The sequence below is a fragment of the Platalea leucorodia genome (genome assembly GCF_965183815.1).
Source record: "Platalea leucorodia genome assembly, chromosome: 22".
Taxonomy (NCBI): Eukaryota; Metazoa; Chordata; class Aves; order Pelecaniformes; family Threskiornithidae; genus Platalea; species Platalea leucorodia.
The window spans coordinates 2,559,149-2,583,099 of record NC_138844.1 but is presented as its reverse complement, the minus strand read 5'-3'; the positions used below and the strand labels follow the sequence as shown (position 1 = coordinate 2,583,099).

At 50.2% G+C, this 23,951-nt stretch overlaps 1 protein-coding gene across 1 annotated transcript; it reads left to right on the top strand.

Moving 5' to 3' along the window:
* The first annotated feature begins 759 nt into the window (after window positions 1–759).
* On the top strand, window positions 760–21,870 carry PSMD11 (proteasome 26S subunit, non-ATPase 11). The gene is made up of 14 exons (XM_082331931.1): window positions 760–898; window positions 2,932–3,033; window positions 8,297–8,421; window positions 11,418–11,489; window positions 11,850–11,907; window positions 13,812–14,006; window positions 14,494–14,638; window positions 14,902–14,962; window positions 16,605–16,667; window positions 17,282–17,407; window positions 17,964–17,999; window positions 19,116–19,167; window positions 20,168–20,310; window positions 20,424–21,870. The coding sequence occupies exons 1-13, from the start codon at window positions 808–810 to the stop codon at window positions 20,308–20,310; spliced, it is 1,269 nt and encodes a 422-aa protein (XP_082188057.1). The 5' UTR covers window positions 760–807; the 3' UTR covers window positions 20,424–21,870.
* The last annotated feature ends 2,081 nt before the right edge of the window (window positions 21,871–23,951 follow it).

Genomic DNA, 23,951 nt, shown 5'->3' with positions numbered 1-23,951 from the left:
CCTTTCTCCCCGAAATGCGGCGTCCCCCCATTTGCGAGGGGTTTTTTGAGGGCGGCTGTGGGGCCGCAGGGCCGGATCCGTCCCAGCGCTGCGGGATCCGGCTGCCATCGGTGCGATGAGCTGCGCGGCGGGTCGGGTCTCAGCGCAGCCCCACGGCTGCGCTCCCCGCCGTCGGCTCGCCGGGCCTTCGCCACCGCCGGGAGCCGGAGCCGGGGGCTGAACGGCGGCGCGGGCACCCACCGAGCCCCGCGCGGGGAACGCGGGGCCGCTGCACAGCTGGGCTCCTGCGGCGGGGATAACGGGTGCCACCCCCCCGTGCCAAACCACAGCCGGTCCCCAGGGCTGTCGCCCCCCGGGGGGCTCCCCCGTGGCCGCGGGGGTGCCCGTCCCAGCCCGTTTGGGACCAAGGTGGGGGTGGCCGTGGCGGGGTTCGGGGGCGGGTGGATCCACGGGTGGGGGGGTGCCTCGGGTGGGACGCCACCCCGCGCCAGGCCCCCCCCGGCCCCAGCGGGTCCCCCCGGGCGCCCCACGCCGCTCCGGGTGCCCAGGGCCCCGCGCCCCCGCACCGCGCCCGCGCACCGCGCCCGCGCCCGCCATGGGCGCCCCCGCCGCCCCGGCCACGCCCCCTTCCCGGCACCGCCCCCTCCCGCAGACCACGCCCTCCATAACCACGCCCCCTTCCCAGCCCCGCCCCGCGCCCTCCGCGCCGGGACTACGACTCCCGTCATGCCGCGGGGGCCGGAAGGGGCGTGACCTCCGCCGGCCGCTTCCGGGCTGGCGGTGAGGAGGGAGTGAGGGAGCGGTAAGATGGCGGCGGCGGCGGTGCTGGAGTTCCAGCGCGCCCAGTCCCTGCTCTCCACCGACCGCGAGGCCTCCATCGGCATCCTCCACTCCATAGGTGAGGCCCCGCCGCCCGCCCCCGCCCCGCCGCCCGCCCCCGGCCGCCCGCCGCCGCCTCCCGCCCGCCGCCGCCGCCGGCTGCTGACTCACCGTGCGAGCCGGACGGGAGCGAGGCCTGGGCCCGCTCCACCGGCCCCGGCCCGGCCCGCTCCACCGACGCGGCTCCTCCACCCGCACCGCGGAGCCGGCGGGTTCCGTGCCGCTGCCCGCCGCCGGTGAGGGCCCCGCGGGCCCGAGGGGCTGGGAGCTGCCGGGGTGAAGCGGGCGGCCGCGGCGGAGCCCCGCTCGGGGAGCCTGTCAGCGGAGCCCCGCGGCCGGGGCCGGCTTCTCCTCCCCGCTCAGCCCCCGGGTGCAGGCAGCGGCCGCGGCCTGTGAACTTGCCCGCCTGCGGAGCGGCGTGTGCAGGGGCTGGGGCGGGCAGGAGCCCGCCTGTACCGGCTGTTTGCTTCTGGGGTGTTTCGGTTGTGCTCTTACGGCGGCTGGGTGTTGGGCTGGTGGCGGCGGTGCTCGGCGTGCTGACGGATGAGAGAACTCTGCTGGAAGTGGGATTTCCTCTTGTCACACTAGAACACACCCGCTGTTTAAATTACCTTCCCAGCGCTACGCAGAAAGTTTTGAGGAGTTTTTGTGCGTGCTGTGCCTGGAGTTTTGACTTCTGCTTGTTGCAGGACAGATGCTGTTGGCAGCAGTTGTCTTGTCCCGGACATTTAGCAGTGCCGAGGAGATGTTGGTGCTGTAAGGTGGTTTGTAGGCATAATGTGGACATCCCTCTTTATCTGGGGGTTGGGGCATGCAGGGTGGGGAGAGCAGGTGCCTTAGACACTGGTGTATAAAGGAGTAATTCTTGATTCTCGTAGTGTGTGGTGATTTCTGAAGAGATGCTGTGACCTGCTGTCACCCCACTGGGTCAGGCAAATAAGCGTTTCCTAGTGCTAGACCTTGAAATTGGATTTGCTGTATGGTCTTTAAAAGTTGCTCGCCCCCCTCGGTGTTTCTCTGGTTAGTTAGTAGTTGGTGTTCTCAAGCCTGTCAACACACCTACAGCTTTCCATCCGGTCAGGCTTAGTCGGGAGTAACAGCTCGTGTTGCCAGTTGGTGTAAGCTGGAGCAGTTGCCGTGATACTTTTCCGCTTGAGAGCGCAGTTACTTTGCTTTTGACACTGCACGTATGAAGTTACGGGGACCGAAAGCCGCAGTCTGTGCGCGGGGGCAGCGGGGAGGATTTCGGTTCCCTCGGTAGAGTTGGGCAGCGGATTTTGGCTTTGTTCGTGTAGAAGTTGGACGAACTCACCTGCGCAGGGGATGGTGGAGATGAATATTTACACAGTAGCAGGTGGCGGGGAAGAAAGCGAATTGTTTTGTGGATAACTTATATGAAACTGATGTTGTGTAGACACAGCTTTGGTGCTGCTGTGCGTCGCTGGGCCCTTCTACGTACTTCAGGGCCAGAGTTCCTCGTGTTGGGACACAGTGACGATTAGATTGTCAGAGTCGGTGCGGGAAGGTGCTCCTGATCCGCTCCTGAGTGAAGAGGGCAGAGAGGCCCTGCTCACCGAGCCGATGTTCTTCTTGTGCTGCGTTTTGACCGTGGGATTGCAACTTAATACACAAAGCAGCAACATCAGAAATCCCAATACCAGAATACCCAACCCTGGAAATCCCATTAAATTTCTTTTATTTGGTTTGGTGACTTCAGTGGTAGAAGATCTGTTGGGTGGTGGCGTTTTTTAAATAAAATTTGAACAGCTGGACGAGCTTAATGAAACTACTTCAAAACTTATAGTCAAGTTGAAGCATGCAGTTGTATCTATCAGCTGGATTAAAGCCTTTGTGAAGTACAGACGAAGCGCTCTTTATAAACTATGCATTTAAACTTTCCACATAATCTGCTTTCCAGATCTCGCCGGCCGGGCTGAATTCACTATTGCCTGTTATAACAGTTACTTTTTTGGTGCCTTTCCAGGAGGGGACTAGTAATGATTATCTTCTAACTGAAATAGCGTTGAAGGTAACTTTTCTTCTCTTTTCTAGTGAAACGCGATGTCCAGGAAAATGATGAAGAAGCGGTGCAAGTCAAAGAGCAGAGCATCCTGGAACTGGGGTCGCTTTTGGCCAAGACTGGGCAGGCAGAAGGTGAGCCTGAAATAAGTAACTGAGTATCGGGTAAGAGATACATATGTTCAAATGAATTTAGTCTCCTTATTTAACGGGATAAAAGTAAAAGCCATTTTTGGCAGGAAATGTTCTCTCAGAGACAGGACAGAAACTAAAAAACTCGATAAACAACATAAAATATTAATCTCGTGTTATCGGCCCAGTGTTTCAAAAGACTGCTGATGCACTGGGCGGTTTAGTTTATGACCCTTTGACGTGTGGCCATTGTAGTACAAGTGACTAAAATGTTGTTAAGTTGTCATGTTTGAGATGAGAAGTTTCTCTTCTTTTGTTTTTAATAATCTCCGAACCTTGTTTCAAATTGGAAAGTTTGTCCCCAAAAGTCCTTTCTCACCAGCAGCTTCTTTCTCAATTGGCTTATCTGCTGAAATGTTATGTCAGGAAGTCCTTGCCCAGCTCCTCACAAGAGCAGGACGCGACAGTCCTTCTATTGTGAACGTGTGAAAGGACAGAAATGGAGTAAAGTTCTCTATTCAATGATTTTTGAGTTGAATCTGTTCACGCCTTCTGTTTCCTGGAAAGCTCAAGGCAGTGTGTTTGTTATTTTGTACTCAGCAGTTTGGTTTTGTTGCTTTTGCTGAAGAATGGTTTTGCTTTTTCTGGAGCACCTTTCACCTCAAGCGTTTTAGGAGCCGATACGCCACATCTGTACAAAGAGCGTTCTGTCTGTGGCAAGCAGTTGGCCATGGTATAGCCCTGATGTTTTCTAACGGTGCACAACAATAATTCAGAATGTGAAGTGAAGCATGGGTGCTTTTAACAGTCTGAAACTGGTCAGGGAAAACAGGCCAGCAGAAGGCTTAATCAAACTGAAACTGGACTGGGACGGCAGACCTAGTGCTAGAGTAGTTCATGGAAAGCAGGATGAGGTCTCAGGGAGCAGCTGATCGAGATCACGGTTTTATATTTATTCTGAACTGCGCACTTGGTATCCTACTGTCCAGTCTTTGTACACATCTGGTTTGATTTGGCCGTTTAAATGACCTACCCACGTCTACATGTGTTTGAGCATTCTGGACACTGAGCCCGCTGTGATTTGCAGTTGAAGGGAGCTTGTGACAAAGTAGATTACGTGCCCTTAGAGCGGTGCTGGAAACAAAGGTGCTATTCATCTCACCTAACTACAGATGTCCATGTCTGATTTCCTAGTGTGGGCTGCTTTTATAGTTAGGGGAGAAAAATAAGCCCTTCCAGCACACGATTCATCTCTTCCTCCAGTAAGAATTTGGAGCAGGACAGACGAAGCCTGCTGTACAGGCGCCCGTTTCTCTAATTGACTATTAAAGGACCTCAAGTCAATTAGCTCAGGTGTAGGTGTCTGTGCTGTGCGGGTGCCCTTTGCGCTCTGATGTTTGCTTTTGTAGAGATAACTAAACATGGCTTTGCTCCTGCACCGGGGAAGATGTGTGTGTCTGGGCTAAAAAGGGGGAAATCATCAGAAGAGTCTCTTCAAGTAAGCGTGGGGATGTGCTGCTGGTGTGCCTGAGCCTGAGAGCAGAGTTGTTCGGTGCGTGATGGCCTCCTTACAGCTGCAGAACTTGGAGTAGTTCTGAGTTTAAGCCGAAGTCTTAGATGAGTATAAAGAACTTCATTGTGTTCTCAGAGGGTAGCTAGCTAATAGATTGTTTTAAGGGGAAGGCTAAGTAATTGAAAATGACAGCGTTAACTCATCAAAAACAGGTTTATGAAGGAGCAAACGTGAAATGTATTTGAAATCTGTTAAAGGGAACACTAAACTGCAGAGCGACTATATTCTGAGTAGAAGAAAATGAATTTAGCGACATTAAGGAGCCAGTTGTGTACGCGTAGATCGGAGTGAGATCACCAGGTTGTGCTTTCTGGAGATCCGTGGTGAAGCTGGGGGAGGAAGAAGGGGGATACCACAGCCCAGAGATGTGCTAGTCCTGTGGGAAAGACACTGTCACCTTCCCTCCTGTCTGCCTTCTAGGGGGAAGTACGCTAGTAGGAGTGAGAAGCAGTCAGGGTCAGCAGCGTCTTCACCAGGTAAAACTGTTCACAAAGATGCTAGCACCGGGCAGACACACAGATCTTTGTATCCGAGGGGAGCGAATCCAGTGCTGCTAAACCGAACGAGGAAATTACTGAGACCGTGCGGTCTCTGGCCCGAATGAAAGGGATCTCATCATTGTAGCTTTTGCTGCGCACGTTTTCGTTCTAGCTCGTGGGGTTTCTTTGACAGGTTCTAGGTCTTGCAGTGGCTCGTTGGCTACTCTCAAGCGACAGCTTCGAGAGATGAAAGGGTCCGCGAGCTGCAGCCGAGGGAAGAAATCAGCTGCAGTTGGGTGGAATTTGAAAGTTACGACTGCTGTGCTGCTGACTGGCTGAGAGTGTAAAATGAATCTGTAGTTTTTAGAGAAATAACCTCTAGTGAACTATGGCCTTTGTTTAAAAAAAAAAACAACCCAATAATACAAATGACCCTCTTTATCTGCTTCGTAGAGATTAAGGATTGAACTGGTAGATTAATTACTTTGCCTTTTTTTTTAGGACAGTTCTAGATTTTTAAAGCGTTGCTTAAAACTGTAGGATTGGAATAACTCGGATCAGATATTCGGGTACGTGGCATGTTAGCTTGTGGGAGCACTTTCTCTGAGGATGAGCAGCAGACTTCATTTTCCAGAGCTGCCGCTCATCACTTCTCTAGAGCTGTCAATCACACCATTACCAAGCATTGCGTTTACTTAAAAAAAAAAATCCTAAAAATAGTTGACAGTTACATTGGAAAGAAAGAGAAATTTCTATGGGAACTTTGAGCTTGCATGTCTAAATGTGTACTTTGCAAAATGTAGGGATGTTCTAGCTGTTGGTTTGGAATCTGCTTTCTAGTGAATTCTCCAGCAGCTTGTTGAGCAAGTCAACGGAAAGATAAGTACTGCAGTGTATTTCATGTGATTTTTCCTTTCTTTTCTTCTAAAGTTCCTTTCCCATGTGGAAGAGTGTGTTGTGCACTAGAAACATGATTCAGTTGGTCCTGAGAAGCAGTGACGCACAGTATGAAGTACCTGAGTACTTAAAGAGTCGATGGATCTCGGAGAGAATCTCGCTGCCTTGATAAGGCAGACTGAAAGACTGGCGAATTCTTAGTTCCAGAGCTCGAAGCTAAGGGTGCGGTGCCGCGGCCTGATGAGAAGCAGACTTGTTCCCTGTGTTAAGTGCGGTGTTTTCAAGTGCTTGTGTTAGTTGCATCAGGGAAGAGCACAAGAACCAGCTTCTGGGCAACCCCAGCTTCGGAGCTGCTTCTCTTCCGAGCCCAGCAAGGTGATCCGGAGCCTGCCTTTCTCAGCTCGCGTCGAGAAGAGGGGTGCTTGAGAGTAGCTCTGCGCAAAACTGATGTGTTGGAAGGGGCTGTCTGCTGCTGTCCCGGTAGTTTGTTTGCTGTATGTGAAACCGAAGTGTTTGACTTTGATTAAAATGATGGGGATTTGCATCCCTGAGTGGTATTGCAGGTTGAGTGGTGCTCAGAACGAAGGCGGTGCGGGTAAAGTCATCGTCTGCCCCAGGGCAGTAGGTAACAACTCCTTCTTGAGTAAAAGCTGAGCACTGATTGAAATGCTCAGTCAGCGGGGCTCAATCTTGGATATTGAAGTAGCTGCACCTCAATTCTAGAAAAACCTGCCTGTTTATTCTCAGCCAGAAAGTAAAACGTCTATGAAATCTTAGTCACGGCAGTCATAGCGTCGTGTTTTGTTCCCTGTACAAAGTCCGAGTGGTTCATTGTAGAAAGAGTCACGATTTGGTGTACTGCTCTTTGGAAAATAAGGCTTCTCTAAGGATTCAGGGCGCACTCAAGAAGTTTCATTTGTTCTAAAACTGTGCTTTCGGATGTATAAAAATGTCAGTACGTCACCGTGAGCAGTTGGATTGGAACACACACTGAGTTCTACTTCTTAAGAGTGTAAGAAATGAGTTGTATCAGGCTTGATTAAACTTTTAAAATAAATAGGTTGAAAAAGGAAAAATATAAGGAATAATTTTTAGGTATTATTAAGATGTTCTTATAACAATTCTTTCGCATTACTGCTAAATGAAATACAAAAGAAACCTTGTTTTCAACTGTTTTTATTGGAATCCTCCCAAATTGAAATTCTGCTGATGCTCCTCTGTGTACTAATTGAAATAAAATTAGATTAGTCTCTTATTTTAGTTTTGATTCTGATACCAGTTTGGTATAGAGTATATTGAAGATTTCTGAAATACTCATTACAGGTTTTGTTTTGGTTTGTTTTACTATCAAATCTTGTAAACGCGGTAGCGCAAGATCTAGCCGACATTTGGGTGAGACTTAAAATTCTGGGGCAAATAAGCAGTGATTTCGGTGTACAACCCCACTCCTTTATGAGTCAGCGCCGAACCGGGCGCTGGCGCGGTGCTCGTCCGCTGGAAGCGTCGTCTTCCCCCGGCTGTAGACAGACATCGCTGCAACCTGGCCCGACGGCCGCCTGTTGGTTATCGCAGGAGAAGGCGTTTAACTTGCGCTGTGCAATTCCAACACGTAACTCCTGCTTCTGCGAACGCCGAGTCCTGAAACTGCTGTGACGTTGACTGCCGCGTTCCTTGGCTCTGTAGGAACGATGGTTTTAGTGTATTTCTTCATAAAGAAAGACTTTTCCTTTGTGAGCTTGAGACTTTATAGCTGTAAACTACTAAGGAGACTAGTAGAAATAGAAATCTAGTTAAGTAAGGTAAGATCTAATTCGGTGGTGTGGGTAGTTGAAGTGTTAAGAAATGTCATTTTTCAGCAGTGGAGCTGGGGTGTATCTGGCTTTCTAGGACTGGCGAGGTATGGCAGGTTAAAACGTCAAACTGCGAGTTAATAAAAACATACTTAAACTATAAACTCCATTGCCCATTTTATAGAAAAATCTCAAAGCATTTAGCAGATGCTTACGTTTTTAAAACTTGCCTGAGGCAAGCGTAGTAACAAATGGTGTTATAATTGGGCGAACTGAAGGAACGGGAAACGTATGCTGTGGGGTGAGGCTGGAGCCCAGCAGTCACCTTTGCCAGCCCCCGTGTTTACGGCAAGGCGTTCCTTCGGGTGACGTTTATCGCTCTTTTCCTGTAAATGATGTTGAGAGACTGCTTATAAAATGTTTGGTGTCATAAATGCTGCTGTGTGTAGACGTGTCGGGTACTCCAGCTGCGGTGTAACTTTTGGCTGTGCGGTTGTATTTCATGGTTTGGTTTTTCTTGTATACAGAGCTGGGAGGACTTCTGAAGTATGTTCGACCCTTCTTGAACTCCATCAGCAAAGCAAAGGCAGCCCGCTTAGTCCGATCTCTGCTCGATCTGTTCCTTGACATGGAGGCAGCAACGGGACAGGAGGTGAGATTTCCCTTTCAGCACTGGTGGGTTCCTCAAAAGCCTGTAACACCATTACCTGACCTACTTTGCTTCACACTGAAGAATTATTCATGTCAGGAAACATTAATTTAATGCATTTGGATATATTCTATTAATAAAACATTAGATAATTTAATTCACTCATAACCATGTTTTTCTGCAAGCCTCATCCTGCCGCAGGTTAGGAGTAACTTTCACCCTGGGCGTTTTTCTTCGGTTTGTGTTGCTCGCTGTTAGATGCGCAGCATTAGCAGTATTTTCTAGTGCGATTAGCATTCAGGATATGAGAGGTGAGAGGTGCTGCACCCGATCCAGGGAGCTCGGTCTAGTGGCAAGGTGGGAGCAGCGTGTGATGGCACAGAGCTAGAGGAGGGAGCGTTCAAGGTCTGTCCAGGAGTTGGTGGGATTAGATGGTGAGTATTACTTAGCATCTCTCACCTGGGGACGTGAAGGGGCGTTGCGTGGGGACACAGCGCAGTGGGCGTCTTACTCTGCAGAGGGCTTCTGAGGCAGGAAGGTTTCTTCTGAAGTGGGAGTGGAAAAAGTTTTGCAGCTACCAAGTGTAAACTACTTCAGTGGATTAAATTCTCCACTAGAAAACCCATTCGGTCTAAGGTAGTCCCCAGTTAGGATTTCCTCCGTTCTCATTAGCTCCCTAGAATAGAGTTGTTTTTCTTTTATTTTTTTTTTCTTTTTTGTCTACGTGACTTCTTGGTTATTTGGGAACGGGAGGAGGACAGGAGCAACGTGTAAATGTAAAAGATGAGGAGCCGCTGACAAGCGGCGCTGACCTGCGGTAGTACGGGCTGTCCTGGCAGCCCAAAGCACTTAGGTGGGAAGGGGAGGAAGGGAGGGTCCGAGCAACAGGTTAAGGGCAAAGCCCCCGTAACGCAGTACGCACAGCGGCGGGCAAAGTACAGCCTAGAAGAGGTTCTGCCATGTTGAGAGGCAGGTGGCATTCTCATTAGCCAAATCAGCGCAGAATTATCATCCTGTAGTTAAGGTAATCTAGCAAATGTTCTTCGTTTGCTGTTCAGTTCTTGTGGCTTGCATGTCACGTTACCGTACGCAGTGACAGAACCTTTACCCCTCTTTAACGGAAGAGATTAAGGGAAGCGGGGTGGGATGTGCAGGTGAGAAGGGAACCCCTAAAAGGGGTCAGGAGAAAATAAGTGGCTTCAGACTTTTTCTAAAGGCAACTTGATGTAAATGACAATATTTGGATGCAATCCCAAAAGGTGGCATTTTTACGGCAGGGGAAGAACTTGGAGTAACAGCAATGAAAATATGGCCCAGTTAGTCAAAATGTTCACTTTCCAGCATATTCAAAAGCCAAACCCAAAACCTGAAGGAATTATAACACCTAACCTGTGAGGTTCTTGGTGCAGTAATTCTGAATTCTTTCGGCACTTCAGGAATGTTCAGAGGGACATTTGCTTCCTCGGTGTAACGTATATTAAGACGACTCCCAGGAGTCCAGTAAAGCAATGAAATTAGAGATTTCTCCAGCTCCTGATGCTCCAGCTATCACTGTGCAATAAATTGCGACTTCATAATGGATTTTCATAAAACGTCCCCGTTTAATAAGCAGTGATGAGGAGCTGACAAGTCCCGCAGCGTTGTACAGCTACAGAGCTGCTCCAGAAAGAGCTGCGATCCAGAGATTTTTGGGAAAAGGCGGCATTCCTGAGCCTAGCACCTCGGGATGACGTATTGTATACTATTGGCCAGTACTAAATCGACACCCTCTTCTAATTGGGGTGGAACATGACTGCTTTATTCATCAAGGGAGCTTCGGCAGTCTTAAAAATATGAGAAGCCATTGGGTTCCTTTACTCTGCTTTGAAGTGATAGATAAAACATCCAGTGTCGCTTACTGACCGGCTCCTGGCACCTAACTTGGTTGTAAATACCGGAGCCGAGCACCTCTGTTGCTTTATACTGCTAAAGGATGCACGTGTTCTGGCATATTTAAGCCCTAAAACACATGCACTTCATTGTCCTTTCTTTCTAGAGAAATTGAAAATACAGTTCTCTTTATGGCTAAATGAAATGGTGCAAAACACGCTGGAAGGCACCTCAAAGTCTTTTAGTTCATCCCTTGCCCTAAGGCGGAATCAGTTCTCATGTACCCAGATGTTTTTATTTCAAACAAAACCACAGCTGTTTAAGAAATACTATTAGGATTTCAGCGGTGATTTTCACTAGAGAAACTTTGGAAGCCAAATCTTTATTTCCATATTCCGGTGTGGGAGGATTGTCCCTGGTGGTCAGAAAAAGTTCTTGGAAGCCAAATGCATTAGAAAAGCCATCGAAGAAGGTGGTCTGTTGGGGGCGGGTGTGACGGCTAAAGCTTAAACTAAACCTTAGTTTGCCTTCCGAACTTTACTTTCTCTTGCAATACGTATTAGAAGTAGTGTGAACTACTGTGTAGTGTAGTAGTAGTACTGTGTAGTGTAGTAGTGTGAAATACTGTGAACAGTGTTAGCAAGTGCAGGAAGTTATTCTAGCAAATGGAATGTGAAAATACGTAGCACGAACTATAGCTGTTCTATATCATTTTGTGCAATGTTTCTGTGAGTTTAAACTCTGGTGTCAACATGGTGCGGCCCGAGGCTAAAGTGTATCGTGTGTGCTTACCAGGGAGGCCTTGTTGAAGAGAAGTCACTTAACCTTCCCCTGTTGAGCCGCAGTTCTCATCAGTGGTGAACTACGCTTTACCCTGATAATATTAAAGGCGTCGTTCAGAGACATTTGGGGTAGGCACTAGCTAATCTCCAGGCTCGTTTTAGAGTAAAGCTAATTTGATGTTTGGCAATGCTGCTGTTCAGACAGGAATGATTTATTTTCTTAAAGTACATTGTGGAGATTCAGGCTTTGTTGTATTTTTGTTGCTTTGTAGGAAATGATTGAACCATACTGCTGTTTTAAAGAGGGGCAGCAGAAGGCTTGACAAATTTCTTTCTGCTCCCTTTAAGGTTGACCTGTGTTTAGAGTGTATTGAATGGGCCAAATCAGAGAAGAGGACTTTCCTACGCCAGGCTCTGGAGGTATGTTACATTGGGGATCCCAAACCTGTGTAATACCGCCTTCCCTTTCTCAGATTTAATACCTATAAAAGTAGAGAACTCAGTGTGTGTGTCCAGATCTCCGTACGTGGAATGGGCGGGCGATAACCATTTCACTAAAGTTAGTGGCTCTCCTTGAATAGGCAGGATTTTACTCGTTGTGTTTAGATCTAGCCAATCTTCCAAATGGTAGATCTTGCAAAATTGGACCGTATGACGTAACGAACACAAACTAATTTAGTGAAGTCTGTGCAGATAAGAATATAAAGCTCCATTTTACAAAATAAATCTGTACTACCTTTCTTTGGCTTTCCTCACAGCAGTTCCTTTTCTGTTCTCCAGGCGAGGCTGGTCTCTTTGTACTTCGATACCAAGAGGTACCAAGAAGCCCTGCAGCTAGGTAAGTCTCCCACTAGGTGGTGGTAGTAGTTCTTTGCTTTGAAATTAGTCTTGAGGCAGACAAGGGAAATGATAACACTACGTCATGTTCTTTGACAAGTTTTGCAGGACTTGGGCATTTGTTTCTCAGCGCTGTACCAGATCTGCCATCTTTTACTATAGCTTGGTGATAAAAGCTTTAAGAGATCTCTTTGTTCTCACCATTTGTTCGTTTCAAATAATTTTGGAAGCAAAAAGGAGCTGTATGCAGTTGAAGGCAATCGGGTTTGGCTCCTGTTGGAACATATGAAGTATAATGCTGTGGTCAGAGAGGCTGAAGGGAAAAACCAGCTTGCTTCAGTTTGCTCAGATACGGCCTCAATACAAGCAGTAGTAATGCCAGGAAATGGCAAACCTCTACGGGTGTAATTAGACAAGCTCTGGAGAAGTAGTGTAAAGGCTTTAAGAATTTGCTTCTGCACCACCTGAGATATGGTAATTAACCACGTGAAGTCTCCTGCTCTGCTACGACGCAGAGTACAGCAGGTCATCTTACACGGCCCAGCTCCCTTCGGTGCTTTCCAAATGCTCATTTTGCAAATGACTGCAGCAATGTAAGGTGAGGTTTAAGCTGGCTAAAGGGTATTTGTACAGACCGCTCTGCCCGCTCAGCGCGTGGGTACGAGCAGGGCTGAGGGATGACTGCCCCGACACGGACAGCAGCGCTCACCGGGCGGTGGGGATGCCTCACCGGGGACCCGCAACTTCTTAAAGAGCGTGGTGGCAAGAGCCTGTGTCATGTCCAGAGTCACCTGGGTGACTTGTGTCTGATCAGAATATCAAGTTATGTTAAATGCTCTGATAGATGGGATTCAGTATCAAGTTAGAACTAGTTTGCATACGGATATGTAATGAACTCGGGTTTAAACTGATCAGCGTCCCCACTCCAAAGCTATGCTTAATTTAGTTAGTTAATGATGGTGATACAGCTTAGGGAGTTGTGAAGGCCCATACCTCTAGGACAGCCTCTCTGAAAGCTCGATCGAGATGTCAGCGTTGCGCGCTAGCATTTCTGTGTGGCTGGCCAAGGCGTGGTTATGTCCGCAGCCGCGGGGAGCAGGTGGAAGCAGAGAGTCTCTCCGGGATGTTTCTAGGGAGAATCCATTCTCTTCCACCTCGTTACGCAGTTTCAGCTGTGGTTTTCAGCTTCCAAGCATGGCAAGTGAGGATGAGGTTCCCATCTCTGCTTGCCCTAAGTCAGCTCTTCAGTTTGTAGCGGGGGGAAAGAAGGGGAAAAGTTTCCTCTAAGGCTGGCTCTTTCTGTCCTCACAAGGCTTTAAAGTAAAGTTTATCTAGGCATTTCTTGGGCTGTCCATTCCTACCTCCTAAATTTGATCTGTAGATGTCTTATGCTTAAAACATTCCTTCCTCATCCCATATTCTTAGCAGTTGCTTGAAAATCCTCAGGTCTCACCCTAGGGGAATGATGCAGGAACGGGCAGTACTTCGGGTTTGCTGGGAGCTCTGAATGTGAGTGGTAAATCACGCTATCATCTGGGGAAGGGGTACCAGAGTGACCGTCTGAACTGCACAGCCCATCCTTGACTTTCCGCTGAGTGCCTGCTGCCCGCGATGAGGTGGCAGAGACACGCTCTCCACTTACCCAAGTATTCTCACTGCCCTCTTCCACCTCTAACACCAAACTGGTTCATTCTTCTCCAGCTGTGGACTGACACTGACCTACTATTATTTCCGCTCCTTTGTTCCTTCTTGGAAGAACAGGTTGTGTAAGCCTAGCCTCCCTTCCTCGAAGCCGGTAGTGCTGTGGGGGGAGGAAGGGTGTCCTCTGGGGAGGCTTGGTTTGTGAAGTTGTTGATAGCAGATGCAGAGCAGGTTACAAAGGTTCTTGTTCTTCCCCCCTGCTAGGCTCCCAGCTTCTTCGGGAATTGAAAAAGATGGACGACAAGGCGTTGCTGGTGGAAGTGCAGCTGTTAGAAAGTAAGACTTACCATGCCCTGAGCAATCTGCCAAAAGCAAGAGCAGCCTTAACCTCTGCACGGACTACAGCCAACGCAATCTACTGTCCACCTAAGCTGCAAGCAGCGTTAGACATGCAGTCAGGTAAAGCCCTTCAGGAGAAGGGGGAAGGCTGGGGCTCATCATGATGCATCATTGACTGATGTTTGTTCTTTCCTGAGTGAATCATAGAAGATGATGTTAGGTGGGACCTCAAGGTACCTACCAGTCTGCCCAGCTGCCTCAAGGCAGGATCAGCTGTAATTACACTGTTCCGGACACATGTTTTTTCAGCCTGTTTTTGAAAACTTCCAGTGGCGGAGGGTCTGTAACCTTCCTAGGCACTACAGCATTACACCACGTTGGTGTAACGTTGTTCCTGCCCTAACTTGCAGGCCCCTACCTGAAGTGCCCCGAACTTGTCTTTCTTAACATGTCCCCTTAAGGGAGGGTGTGGGTGGTGTTCTGCTAGAAAGAAAGGATTCCCTTTACTGAAGTGCCAGATAAAGCACTGGGCAACCAAATTGTTCTGTCCTCTTCCCGTCACGTTCCAAATTAACTCTGATGCCTGGCTGTTTGTTCCTCTCAACAGGTATTATCCATGCAGCAGAAGAGAAGGACTGGAAAACAGCCTATTCATATTTTTATGAGGCGTTTGAGGGATATGATTCAATTGACAACCCAAAAGCCATCACTGCACTGAAATACATGTTGCTGTGCAAAATCATGCTGAACATGTACGTGGCAAATGGTTCTGCGAAGAACGCTTCCTACATTTAAATGGGAAAGGCTTTGCGTTTGTAAGACTCTAAACTAATGAAAGAACTCAAGCAGACAAGCTTTGCTGTTTGTCTTTATTTATGACCTAATCAATGCTTCTGATACAATGTTATTTGAATTGTAGTAGTTTGCTATCAGTTGGGAATTTTTGAGGCACGCTTAAATTTAAGCTGACCGTGTTGTTGAATAAATGCTCTCTTCCCTTCCCTCCCTTCTCTAGCCCAGAAGACGTGCAAGCATTAGTGAGTGGAAAGCTTGCTCTGCGGTATGCAGGAAGACAGGTACGGAAACGTAATCCTTTTTACCTTCCTGTTATCGCTGAGAATATGGTGTTATTCTTTTTGTCAAATACTTTGGTCTTTTCATACCAAAATACTCTTTCCTTCTGAGTGTCCTGAACGAGATCCAGAACTGATTAAATTGCCATAAGTAATTACCATAAGTCAGTTGCCTTCAAGGGGAATACAGTGATTTTCACCACCTGAGAATCTGGCCTGCTCGCTTCATTTTCTCTGTTTTTCTCCTCCCTGCTTTCTTCATGAACTACTAAATGCCGTCAGATACTCATGTCTCAGCCCTTGGCAGCCATGGGTCTGATGTATTTAAATCAGAGTTCTGCATTGTTTTTACTGGTGTTGTAGCAAGTCCCGAAAATCCGTTCATGGCAGTGTAGCTGAGCAGCTTGAGACCTAGATGGGTGCAAGGTGGAAGCCAAGCAGCTGGGGAGTTGTTAAATCAACTGTTTATTCTAACATGTTAACTTGCCAGTCTGTGAATGCCACCCCCGTATTAAATCCAGGGATGCTTATATAAAGCACAGGGCCAAAAGCCAAGCGTGCCGGGGTCTGAGCCAGGCTTACACACTGACGCCCTCGGTGGCTTTGGTCAGCCAGCTATTTACTCTGACGCAGCAGCTAATACTCACCTACCTCACAGGGGACTGGGGAAGCTATTTAGTAGAGGAGGTCAGTGAGCATACGTGCGTAGAAAAGAGCCTGAAGTGAGAATATCCCTGCGTTATCCCTGCTGGATCACGAAGGGCAGCCCTGGTCCTGCTTCATCCCCTTCCCCTGAGTGACAGCTGGGTTGGAGGCTCCTTTTCAGAGCAGGAGGGCAGTCTGCCATGGAGGAAAGCTCAGCTGTTCCCTGCGCTGTCCTCCTGAGACAGCAGTGATCCCCGGTTCCTGCAGCAGCGGTGGAGTCTGAGCTTAGGGAGCAGAGAGGCAGCGGGCAGCCTTGGGGACGGCTCGGCGGGAGGGGTGGCAGCAGAAGCCTGAGCCTTGTGCACCGTAGCCACCGGGCTGTCCTGCTCGTCTCGTGCACTTGTGCCTCTCACCGCTTGGGAACTGTTCTTCCAGTGGTGTTACTATTCTGTTTGGTATAAACATGGTAGTTTGGTTGTGGCTGAGGCTCTTGTTTTGTTTCAGCAGCTGCGGGGTAGACAAGAAACGTTTTCTGATGCTCTCCATGATAGGGTATCGTAGGACTTCTGCCGTGCTTCTGTCGCTCAGCAGAGGCAGCGTGGCATGCCAAAGGGCAGAAACGCAGCTTAAGGGCTGAAACTGGCCACGTTCATCAAGCAAGGGCCAAAATGTGCTCTTTCCTTAGAAATCGTATCAAACTTGCTCCCAACCTGCAACCTGATAGGAACTGCAGCTGGTATTCTCCAGCCCTGCAAAACTCGAGTTCTTTGTCTCTGTGAAGCTGATTTCATGCTGTGTCCTGCAGCTGTTCTGCGTGTTCTCCTTATGAGCAGCTGTTCCTGCTCTGCCTGCGTGGAAGTAACACTGACAGGGCTTTGTAGCAAAAGGAACATTCCCGCTTTGCTGCTTAGGCACGTTTTCAGTATACTGCACAGTTGGCATAATAGCACTGAGAGGAGAATCCAGAAAAATAACCTACTCTCATTTTCTTTCTCTGCAGACAGAAGCACTAAAATGTGTGGCACAGGCCAGTAAGAACCGGTCACTGGCAGATTTTGAAAAGGTGAGTCAGGAGACATAAAAAATGGGGCCTGGCTGGCCAAAGCATTCAGAAATGCCAGTTTTGGGAAGTTGTAGGAGCTGCTATATCCCACAGGGGGAAACCATAAAAACATTCATAGAAAGCAACAGTGCATCAAGAAATAACCCCCAATAATCAACTGGTTTGGTTTTCGCAGCATGGGGAATAATAGCTTGCTTGAAACTTTTTTTTTTTTTTTAATTCTTTGGAGAGTGAATTCAGAAGCAGCCTCCTGTACTTTTGGTGCTGTTCACTGGGATGTGTATCTTCCTAAAATTTTTTCCTGGCTTCAGCAAGAACACCACAGAGATAACGGAGAGGATTCCCATGTCAGGGAACAATCCTGTCATGCTGTCTCCTGAGTGTAAACCAGAGATTTTGGCTTGCTAAGCTCCAGCAGTGTAAAGATGAAAGGTGCTTGCTGCACGGTGCTTGAAAGGCTGCCAGGCTGTCGTGACCTCCTGGCGTTTTAGCTAAGTTATGGGATTGGATTAACCACTGATACTTTGCTGGGCAGGGAGGGAAGACTGCTTCACACTCGGGGGGCCTTGAGGACAGGAGACCTGTTGCTACCTGAATTATTTGTTCTTCCGCAGGCTCTGACAGACTATAAGGTGGAGCTCAGGGACGACCCCATCATAAACACTCACTTGGCTAAGCTCTACGATAACTTATTGGAACAGAATCTGATCAGAGTCATCGAACCCTTCTCCAGAGTACAGGTAAATGTTTCCAGCAAGCACGCCGACACGCTGGTACCTCCGTCCCCTGCTGTTGGTGGGTGAGGGCTCCCATACAGAGCACTTCTTCCTCGGAGCTGCTCAGCACTTCCAGAGCTCAGGGTTCATCATGTTCAGCTGAAAAACGATAAAGAGGGGGCTGAGGGGAGCTTTGGAAAAGCCCGTTTCAGAGTCATTGGCCTTTCCACCTGTTTTGCTTACGCACACTGAAAGGTGGACTTGCTTTGAACGCTGAAGGTGACAGCGTTTGGCTTTTAAGGGCTCTGACAGGGTGTGGGTAAAGCTGCAGTAATCGTGGAGAAGAAATGTTATTTCGTGTTTCCAAGTGAAATCCTTTAGGTGTCTAGTCCGTCTTCAGTTAAAATTGGATATGAAATCTGAAGGACATGAAGCCGCAAAGCAGAGAAAGCCATCGGAGGTTTTTAGTCCGGATCATTTATAGGCCCTTGAGCCGTTCCTTGGAAGAGCCCCACGCCTCCATGTTGCGTGTCAAAAGTACAGCTAAAGATTTGCTTAACTCTGTTGGTCTCTCTTATAGATTGAACACATATCCAGCCTCATCAAGCTCTCAAAGGTAAGAACATCAGTAGAAATCAGTGGCACGTCTTAAGAGGGCAAAGGAATTGAGGTCAAATGGCATTTGCCACTGGGCTATTAAACCTGACAGGTCAGCTCCGCAGCACTTACAGGCAAATGCCACGCTGGGGAACTTCCCCTGAACACAGACAGTTCCCGGGAGTCACCGGCCAGGCTTCCTCTGCACTAAGACTTTGCTGTAACGTCGCCTTCCTTCACCTGGGTTTACTCCCTGTGTTAGCACTTGCTTTTTATTGCAGACAGATTTTCCGTTGCTGTCACAACAGCTCATGTCGTGCCCAGCTCAGTCTTCCCCGTTGACCTGCGTTTAATCCTTGTGAGCCTGCCCAGAGGAATCTTTCTTAGACCCCTAAGATAAAGGATCCAGCTAATCACTTTGCTTCCAGTTTCATTAGGGATGCGTATGTCACGTTGGCCGTTGCAATAACTGCTTTGCAGATAATCCCAACCAGATTAAGTTTTGGGAAAATCCACTGTAGTCCCAGCCAGTTGCACCCCATGGTGCTTTTGTCCCGTTTTGCCGTTAAAGCCGGAGGTTTGGAATTGTCCTGAGCTCGGCCTTTACGGTCGTTACATCATCTCTCCTCCCTTTCTATCCGTGCAGTCTTTGCCTAGCCTAGCCTTGGTGTTTAAAGCTGGGCTGCGGCTGGGTGTCCTCTGTCCGAAGAGGAGCTGACTCCCGTGGGCCTTGCCCGGCACGGGGCAGGAGGGCAGCGCGCTGCTGAGTGGCTTCAGTGAAGCTTGGCCAGCGCTTGACTAAATATTTGCTGAACCAAGCCAGAGCGCTCCAGCTGCCCTGATGAGCGGTGCCTGTAGGAAATGACAGCCACACCGTCTTCTGTGGGACAAGAGGGCAAGACGTCCCGGTGCTCCCGTCATTAAAAGCTTAATTTCTGAGGTCATCTAAAGCGTATGGTAGTATCAAAGCAGCGTGTGAGGAGAGAGCTGTGCTGACATCGTGGTCAGTGATAAAATAGCTGCTTTTAAGCAGTGCTTGTATCCCACCAGGGCTGTTGAGTGTGGAGTAGTAAGTAAAATTCACATTTCTTTACGTAGTTCTGGGAGACTTTTAATCTTTCTGCTTCAATTTCAGGCTGAGGTAGAAAGGAAACTGTCACAGATGATCTTGGACAAGAAATTTCATGGTGAGTCTCTGCATCCTTCGATCTTGACTGCTTTGCTGCCCAAGGCCGGGCGGTGTGTGAGCAAGCTGTGGACTGACTCCTCCTTGTCACTGCGCCTTCGAGCCTCGAGTGTCCTTAGGCTGCGCTGCTCCAGCTGGCAGAGGCGCAGGTTAACGGGCGCTACGGGAAGCGTAGCGAGCGGTGCGTTTATTTGTTACTCTCTTGTCACGAAGGCTGTTCCTATTGCTCCTTCCGCCTGCCTTCATTCAACTCGAGGCTTCTCACAAATCGGAAACCACAGTTAAGCCCTTACTTGCGGCGGCTGCATCCAGGCACGGTTGCGAGACCCACCGGTGGGCTGTCCAGCAAGGATGTGCTCTTCTGCCTTGGCGCTTGCTGGAGCTTACTGGTCACCTTTCCCGGCTGACTGGTGTCAGGAGCGTTGTGTGCCTTGCTGGGGTCACGCACACAGCACAGCTGAAGGGTTTGGGACCGCAGGAGGCTGCTCTCTAACAAGCCCTGAAGGAAACAGCTCTGTTCTTGTTTACGTTGTCCTAGTGTCGATTGAGAAAGCCCTCTTGATCTAGCTGAGCAAGACGAATGGATGAAGGAAGCATATCGGTTAGAGAATAGCTCGGAAATTACAGAACCCAGCTGCCGTGCCCATCTGGCACCTGGAAGTCGTTTAATTATAAAATGGCTTTTTTCTTGCCTTGCTCCAGTGCTGCGCTGGGCCATCCCGCTGGGCGCAGGGCCCTGGGCGAGGAAGGCAGCGGTTAGGGAACGCGCAGGCGTAAGCATCTCCTGGAGCTCTTCTCCGGCCCCTCTCCAGGAGGATTTTTTTTCTGGCTAAGCTCCTGCTAATGCAGTCCAGACAAAAACCAGTCAGCCCGTCCAGTCCAACGCACGAGCCCCTTCCAAACCCAGCGCAGCCGACCGCCCCTTTTCTAGGTGGCTCCCTAAATCCCCGCTGTCTGGAAGATGGCATCTGTCAAGCGTAACCACAGCTTTGTGTCCGCAGGCATCCTTGACCAAGGCGAGGGAGTCCTGATCATCTTCGACGAACCCCCCGTAGACAAAACTTACGAAGCCGCCCTCGAGACGATTCAGAATATGAGTAAAGTAGTGGATTCGCTCTACAACAAAGCCAAGAAGCTAACATAGGTGAGTGGGGGCCGGAGCCGGACCTGCCGCTCCTCCGGGCCACCGTGCCGTTTGTGTCCTCCACGCTTGTTTTCTCCCCTCTCGATTGACGTGGCTCTGTTTTCTTTTTGCAGAGTTGAATTTGCTAGCTGTCATTTGGAGAGTGTGTGTGACAGGAGAGTGAAACCTCTGGGAAAATGTTAGGAGACTTTTTTTTCTTCGTTCTACTTTTCGCTCGGAAAGTTTTTAAACTTCCTCATCCGGTGCATCTTGTATTCCATACGATGCGTGTTCCAGTTTCCATGTAACCTTTACTGGCCGAACTTTGTATCTGGGGGGGGAATATTGTTTAAACAAAGAGGGTATTCTAAATAAAAGGAAAAAGGCTTACACTACCTAAACATGTGCTTTCCACTTCCTGAGGGATGGCAGAGAGTTAAGCAGGGACAAAGTTTTGTTACCGATAGGTGCCCAAAACGAGTTTGTTTCATCTCTCCCTCTGCTCTGAAATCTGAGACTTGCTGACAGTGTATAAGCAGCCAAGTTTATTCCATTTGTACTGAACCAAAAAAACCCCAAACGTACAGACTGCTGGTTTATTTTTAAATCGGAAAGGCCTCAGATCCCCTCGAAAGCAGCTCGACAATGATTTTCCTGAAGGCTTTCGCGCCCGAGGAGCCTGCTTCAGAATTGTCATCGCGCTGCGCCAGCCCAGACCTGCCCTGCGCAGCCGAACTCCTCGAGGCGGCTGCAGCCGCTGTCCAGACCATTAGGCCAGTTTCTGATAAAGGGAACAGCGCAGGTTTCCCCTGGAGGCCTGTATTGCATGCTATTGTTTTAAAATAGACTAGATTTTAAATGTTTTATCCCTTCCCCCCACCTGCACTGGTAGGAAGAACAGGGGAGCAGGCGTTCCCCGAGTCCTCGCCTCCCTGCGGGAGCCAGACCCGCTCCGGCGGGGAGGCGAGCCGCTGCCCGGGCGCTGACCAGACTCTCGTTATTGACCTCTGCTGCCGTAGTCTTGCTTTTTTTTTTTTTGTTGGTTTTGGTTGTTTTTTTTTCTTTTCCCCACATCCGAGGTGAGACAGCTTGGCCCTTCTGGAATAACCTAGCGCAGCACTCGCTGGGGAGCGGCCGCGTCGCCCTTCCGAAGTCACGGACGCGGGGGGTGGAGCACGGCGTATCCCGGCCTCTCTCGTTTTACGGTGAGGTTCCTGGCTAGGTGTTAATGCCATTTGGGCAGTGTAAGCTTCTGCATCTCTGTCCTGCTAACCTTTATTTTTCCTTTCCCCTCTGTCTCTCTCTCTCTCTCCCTCGCCACGTTTTTCGTACAAAATTTATATTTTGTAAAAGGATTCTGTTTTATCAGGAAATATTTTGCCTTCACACTGAATCTTGGACTGGCTGACTTTTCTGCTTTCTGTTCACATTTTAACCTCTCCGACATTTTCTTTTCTTTTCTTTTTTTTTTTTTGAAATTTCCATCTCATCCAGTCAGTCACTGTTTGGGTTTTTGGCACCATCAATATCAAATGTACAAACGGTTCTTGCTAACCAACACCAGGTATATCTGATGTTCAGATGAGTTCCAATAAAATAATTTTTTTTTCAAAGACCTGTCTCCTGTCTTCAGCTGCCGAGGCAGTTTTCTCTCTTCGCTTAGGGAAGGGCGGATCGCGACGCAAGCCCTGCGCCTGGCCGGAGCTCGCGGGAGCGTCGTCGGGGATGACGTTTCTGAGACGCGGAGCGCGAGGGACCGTGTTTTAAGCAGCAGCACTAAAGATGTGGGGATTGTGACCTGTTCCTGGCACAGCAAGTTTGACTCCTACCAACTTAAGATATTTTTATTATTATTACCATTATTATGGTGAAAAATGAATTACATCTGACCTCTCGCCTTTCTTGAAAATACCCTGGTGCTGTATCGGGGAGTCTCCCGTTGGGTACAGCAACGCCCTGCGCAGATTCCCCTCACCCTAGAGGGGGGGTTAGGGTGTCGTTGAAGGAGGCAACACCTGGAATTTTCATGGCTGAAGCTCGTGCGCCTCCGACGCCGCCTGCTCGGGCTGGTGCAGGTGCTTTGGAAAGGAACCCGGCCTCACGGGCAGAGAAAGGGGAAGGATTTACCTCCTGCCCTTAGGCGCGGCTTGGGTTGCAGGGGAAGCGCGTTTCTAGTTCTCGTAATGGGTTTTTTTGCACTATGGATAGCGTGCAGGATATTCCCCAAAAGCAGCTCTGGCCGTTTCACCGGAACGCCGCTTCAGCGGCATTTTCCCCAGGGATGCTTAGCCGTGGGCACGATTTGCTGATTTAGTTGCTCGTCGTAGGCGAATGAGGAGGAATCCGTTCAGGGAGGCAGAGCTGAAGCCCGCGCGCGCACAGGGACGCTCGCGCGCAAGGTCCCGAGGTGGAGAAAGGCGGAGAGGGCCGTGAAGTCCTGCCCGTCCTCGGCGAGCACGGCGTCCGGCTCCGGCTGCCGTCCCTCCGAGGGGACAGAATTGGTCCTGACCCCGCAGGCGACGGCGGGGGAGCAGACGAACCCCCGTGCCCGAGGCCAGGAGCGAGGGCGATGCAGCAGGGCCGCCGGCTCGGAGGCGGCGGCGCTGCCTCGCGCGGGGCCCGGGAGGTTCAATGGCACGTCAGTCACTCGGGCCGCCTGCGAAAGCCGGGCTTTTCCCTCAGCCTCCGAGTGCGTTACAGTTAGGGCCAAAAAAGCTCAAATGGTGGGGCTGCTCGTTAAACCCTTTTGGCTTAAACTTCAAAAGGCTTAACTTAAAAAGCAGGCTTTCGCACAAAGGCGCGTTTCGTGCTGCTTGCGTCCCTGTAATATCTTTAATGGACGAAGGGATTTCTCAGCAGCAGCGGCGCCGCTCGGGCTGGGTGCGCGCGGTCCTTCGGGATCGTTGTGCGGAGAAGCCTCTCCAGCCCTTCGTGAAGGGGAGGCGCGAGGAGGAGGAGGAGGAGGAGGTGTTTTGACCACCCTTAACAAACCAGCTCCCACCCCGGCTCGGGCGCGTTTCGAAGGACGAGAGGGTTGTTGGGTGCTTTGGGCCAGGTCTCTCCTCGGAGCGTCGGTACCGTGGGCCGCTCCTGAGCCGCCGCCCTTGAAGCGGGCTCGGGGCACGGGGCGACAGGCGGGTTTTCGAGCCCCGCTCCGCGTTTCAAACGGCTGCGTCCTGCTGCTGAGCCCCGGCTCTGCGGCGCGGGCTGCCCCCGTCGAGCGCGAGGTGCTGAGAAAAAACCAAACCGCTGCCCCAGCGCGGGACGGGGAAGGAGAGGGAGCAGGAGCCGCCGCAGGACCCTCGCCCGCAGCAGCTTGGGCAGAGCTTTGGCCCAAAGGGGGAGTTCGCTTTTCCTTCCGCTGTGCTCGACGCGGGCAGGTGGCACTGCCCTGGGACGCGGGGTTGGGGACAGCCCCTTCCAGCTCTCGGTCCCCGGGTGCTGGGGGTGCGTCTGGGCGAAATGGGAGATATTGGGGGGTTTCGAAGACTTCGGTGTCGCGGGAAGGCGACAGGGAGCCGCGCGCCTGTGGCAGCGGTGGCTTCGGCGCACGGAGTAAAAACGAGGTCAGGTTAAATCACAGCCAAGCCCGGGTCCCTGCGGCGGCCGGGCGAGGCCTTTCCCACGCTGGTGCCAGCGGCGTCGCTGGGGCAGGAGGCGAC

Excerpts from the sequence above, each read along its gene's own strand:
- PSMD11 (XM_082331931.1), top strand. The coding sequence starts at position 808 with ATGGCGGCGGCGGCGGTGCTGGAGTTCCAGCGCGCCCAGTCCCTGCTC. Across the intron at positions 11,908-13,811 it reads CCAAGAAGCCCTGCAGCTAG|GCTCCCAGCTTCTTCGGGAA; the intron begins GTAAGTCTCCCA and ends CCCCCCTGCTAG. Across the intron at positions 19,168-20,167 it reads CTTGGACAAGAAATTTCATG|GCATCCTTGACCAAGGCGAG; the intron begins GTGAGTCTCTGC and ends TTGTGTCCGCAG.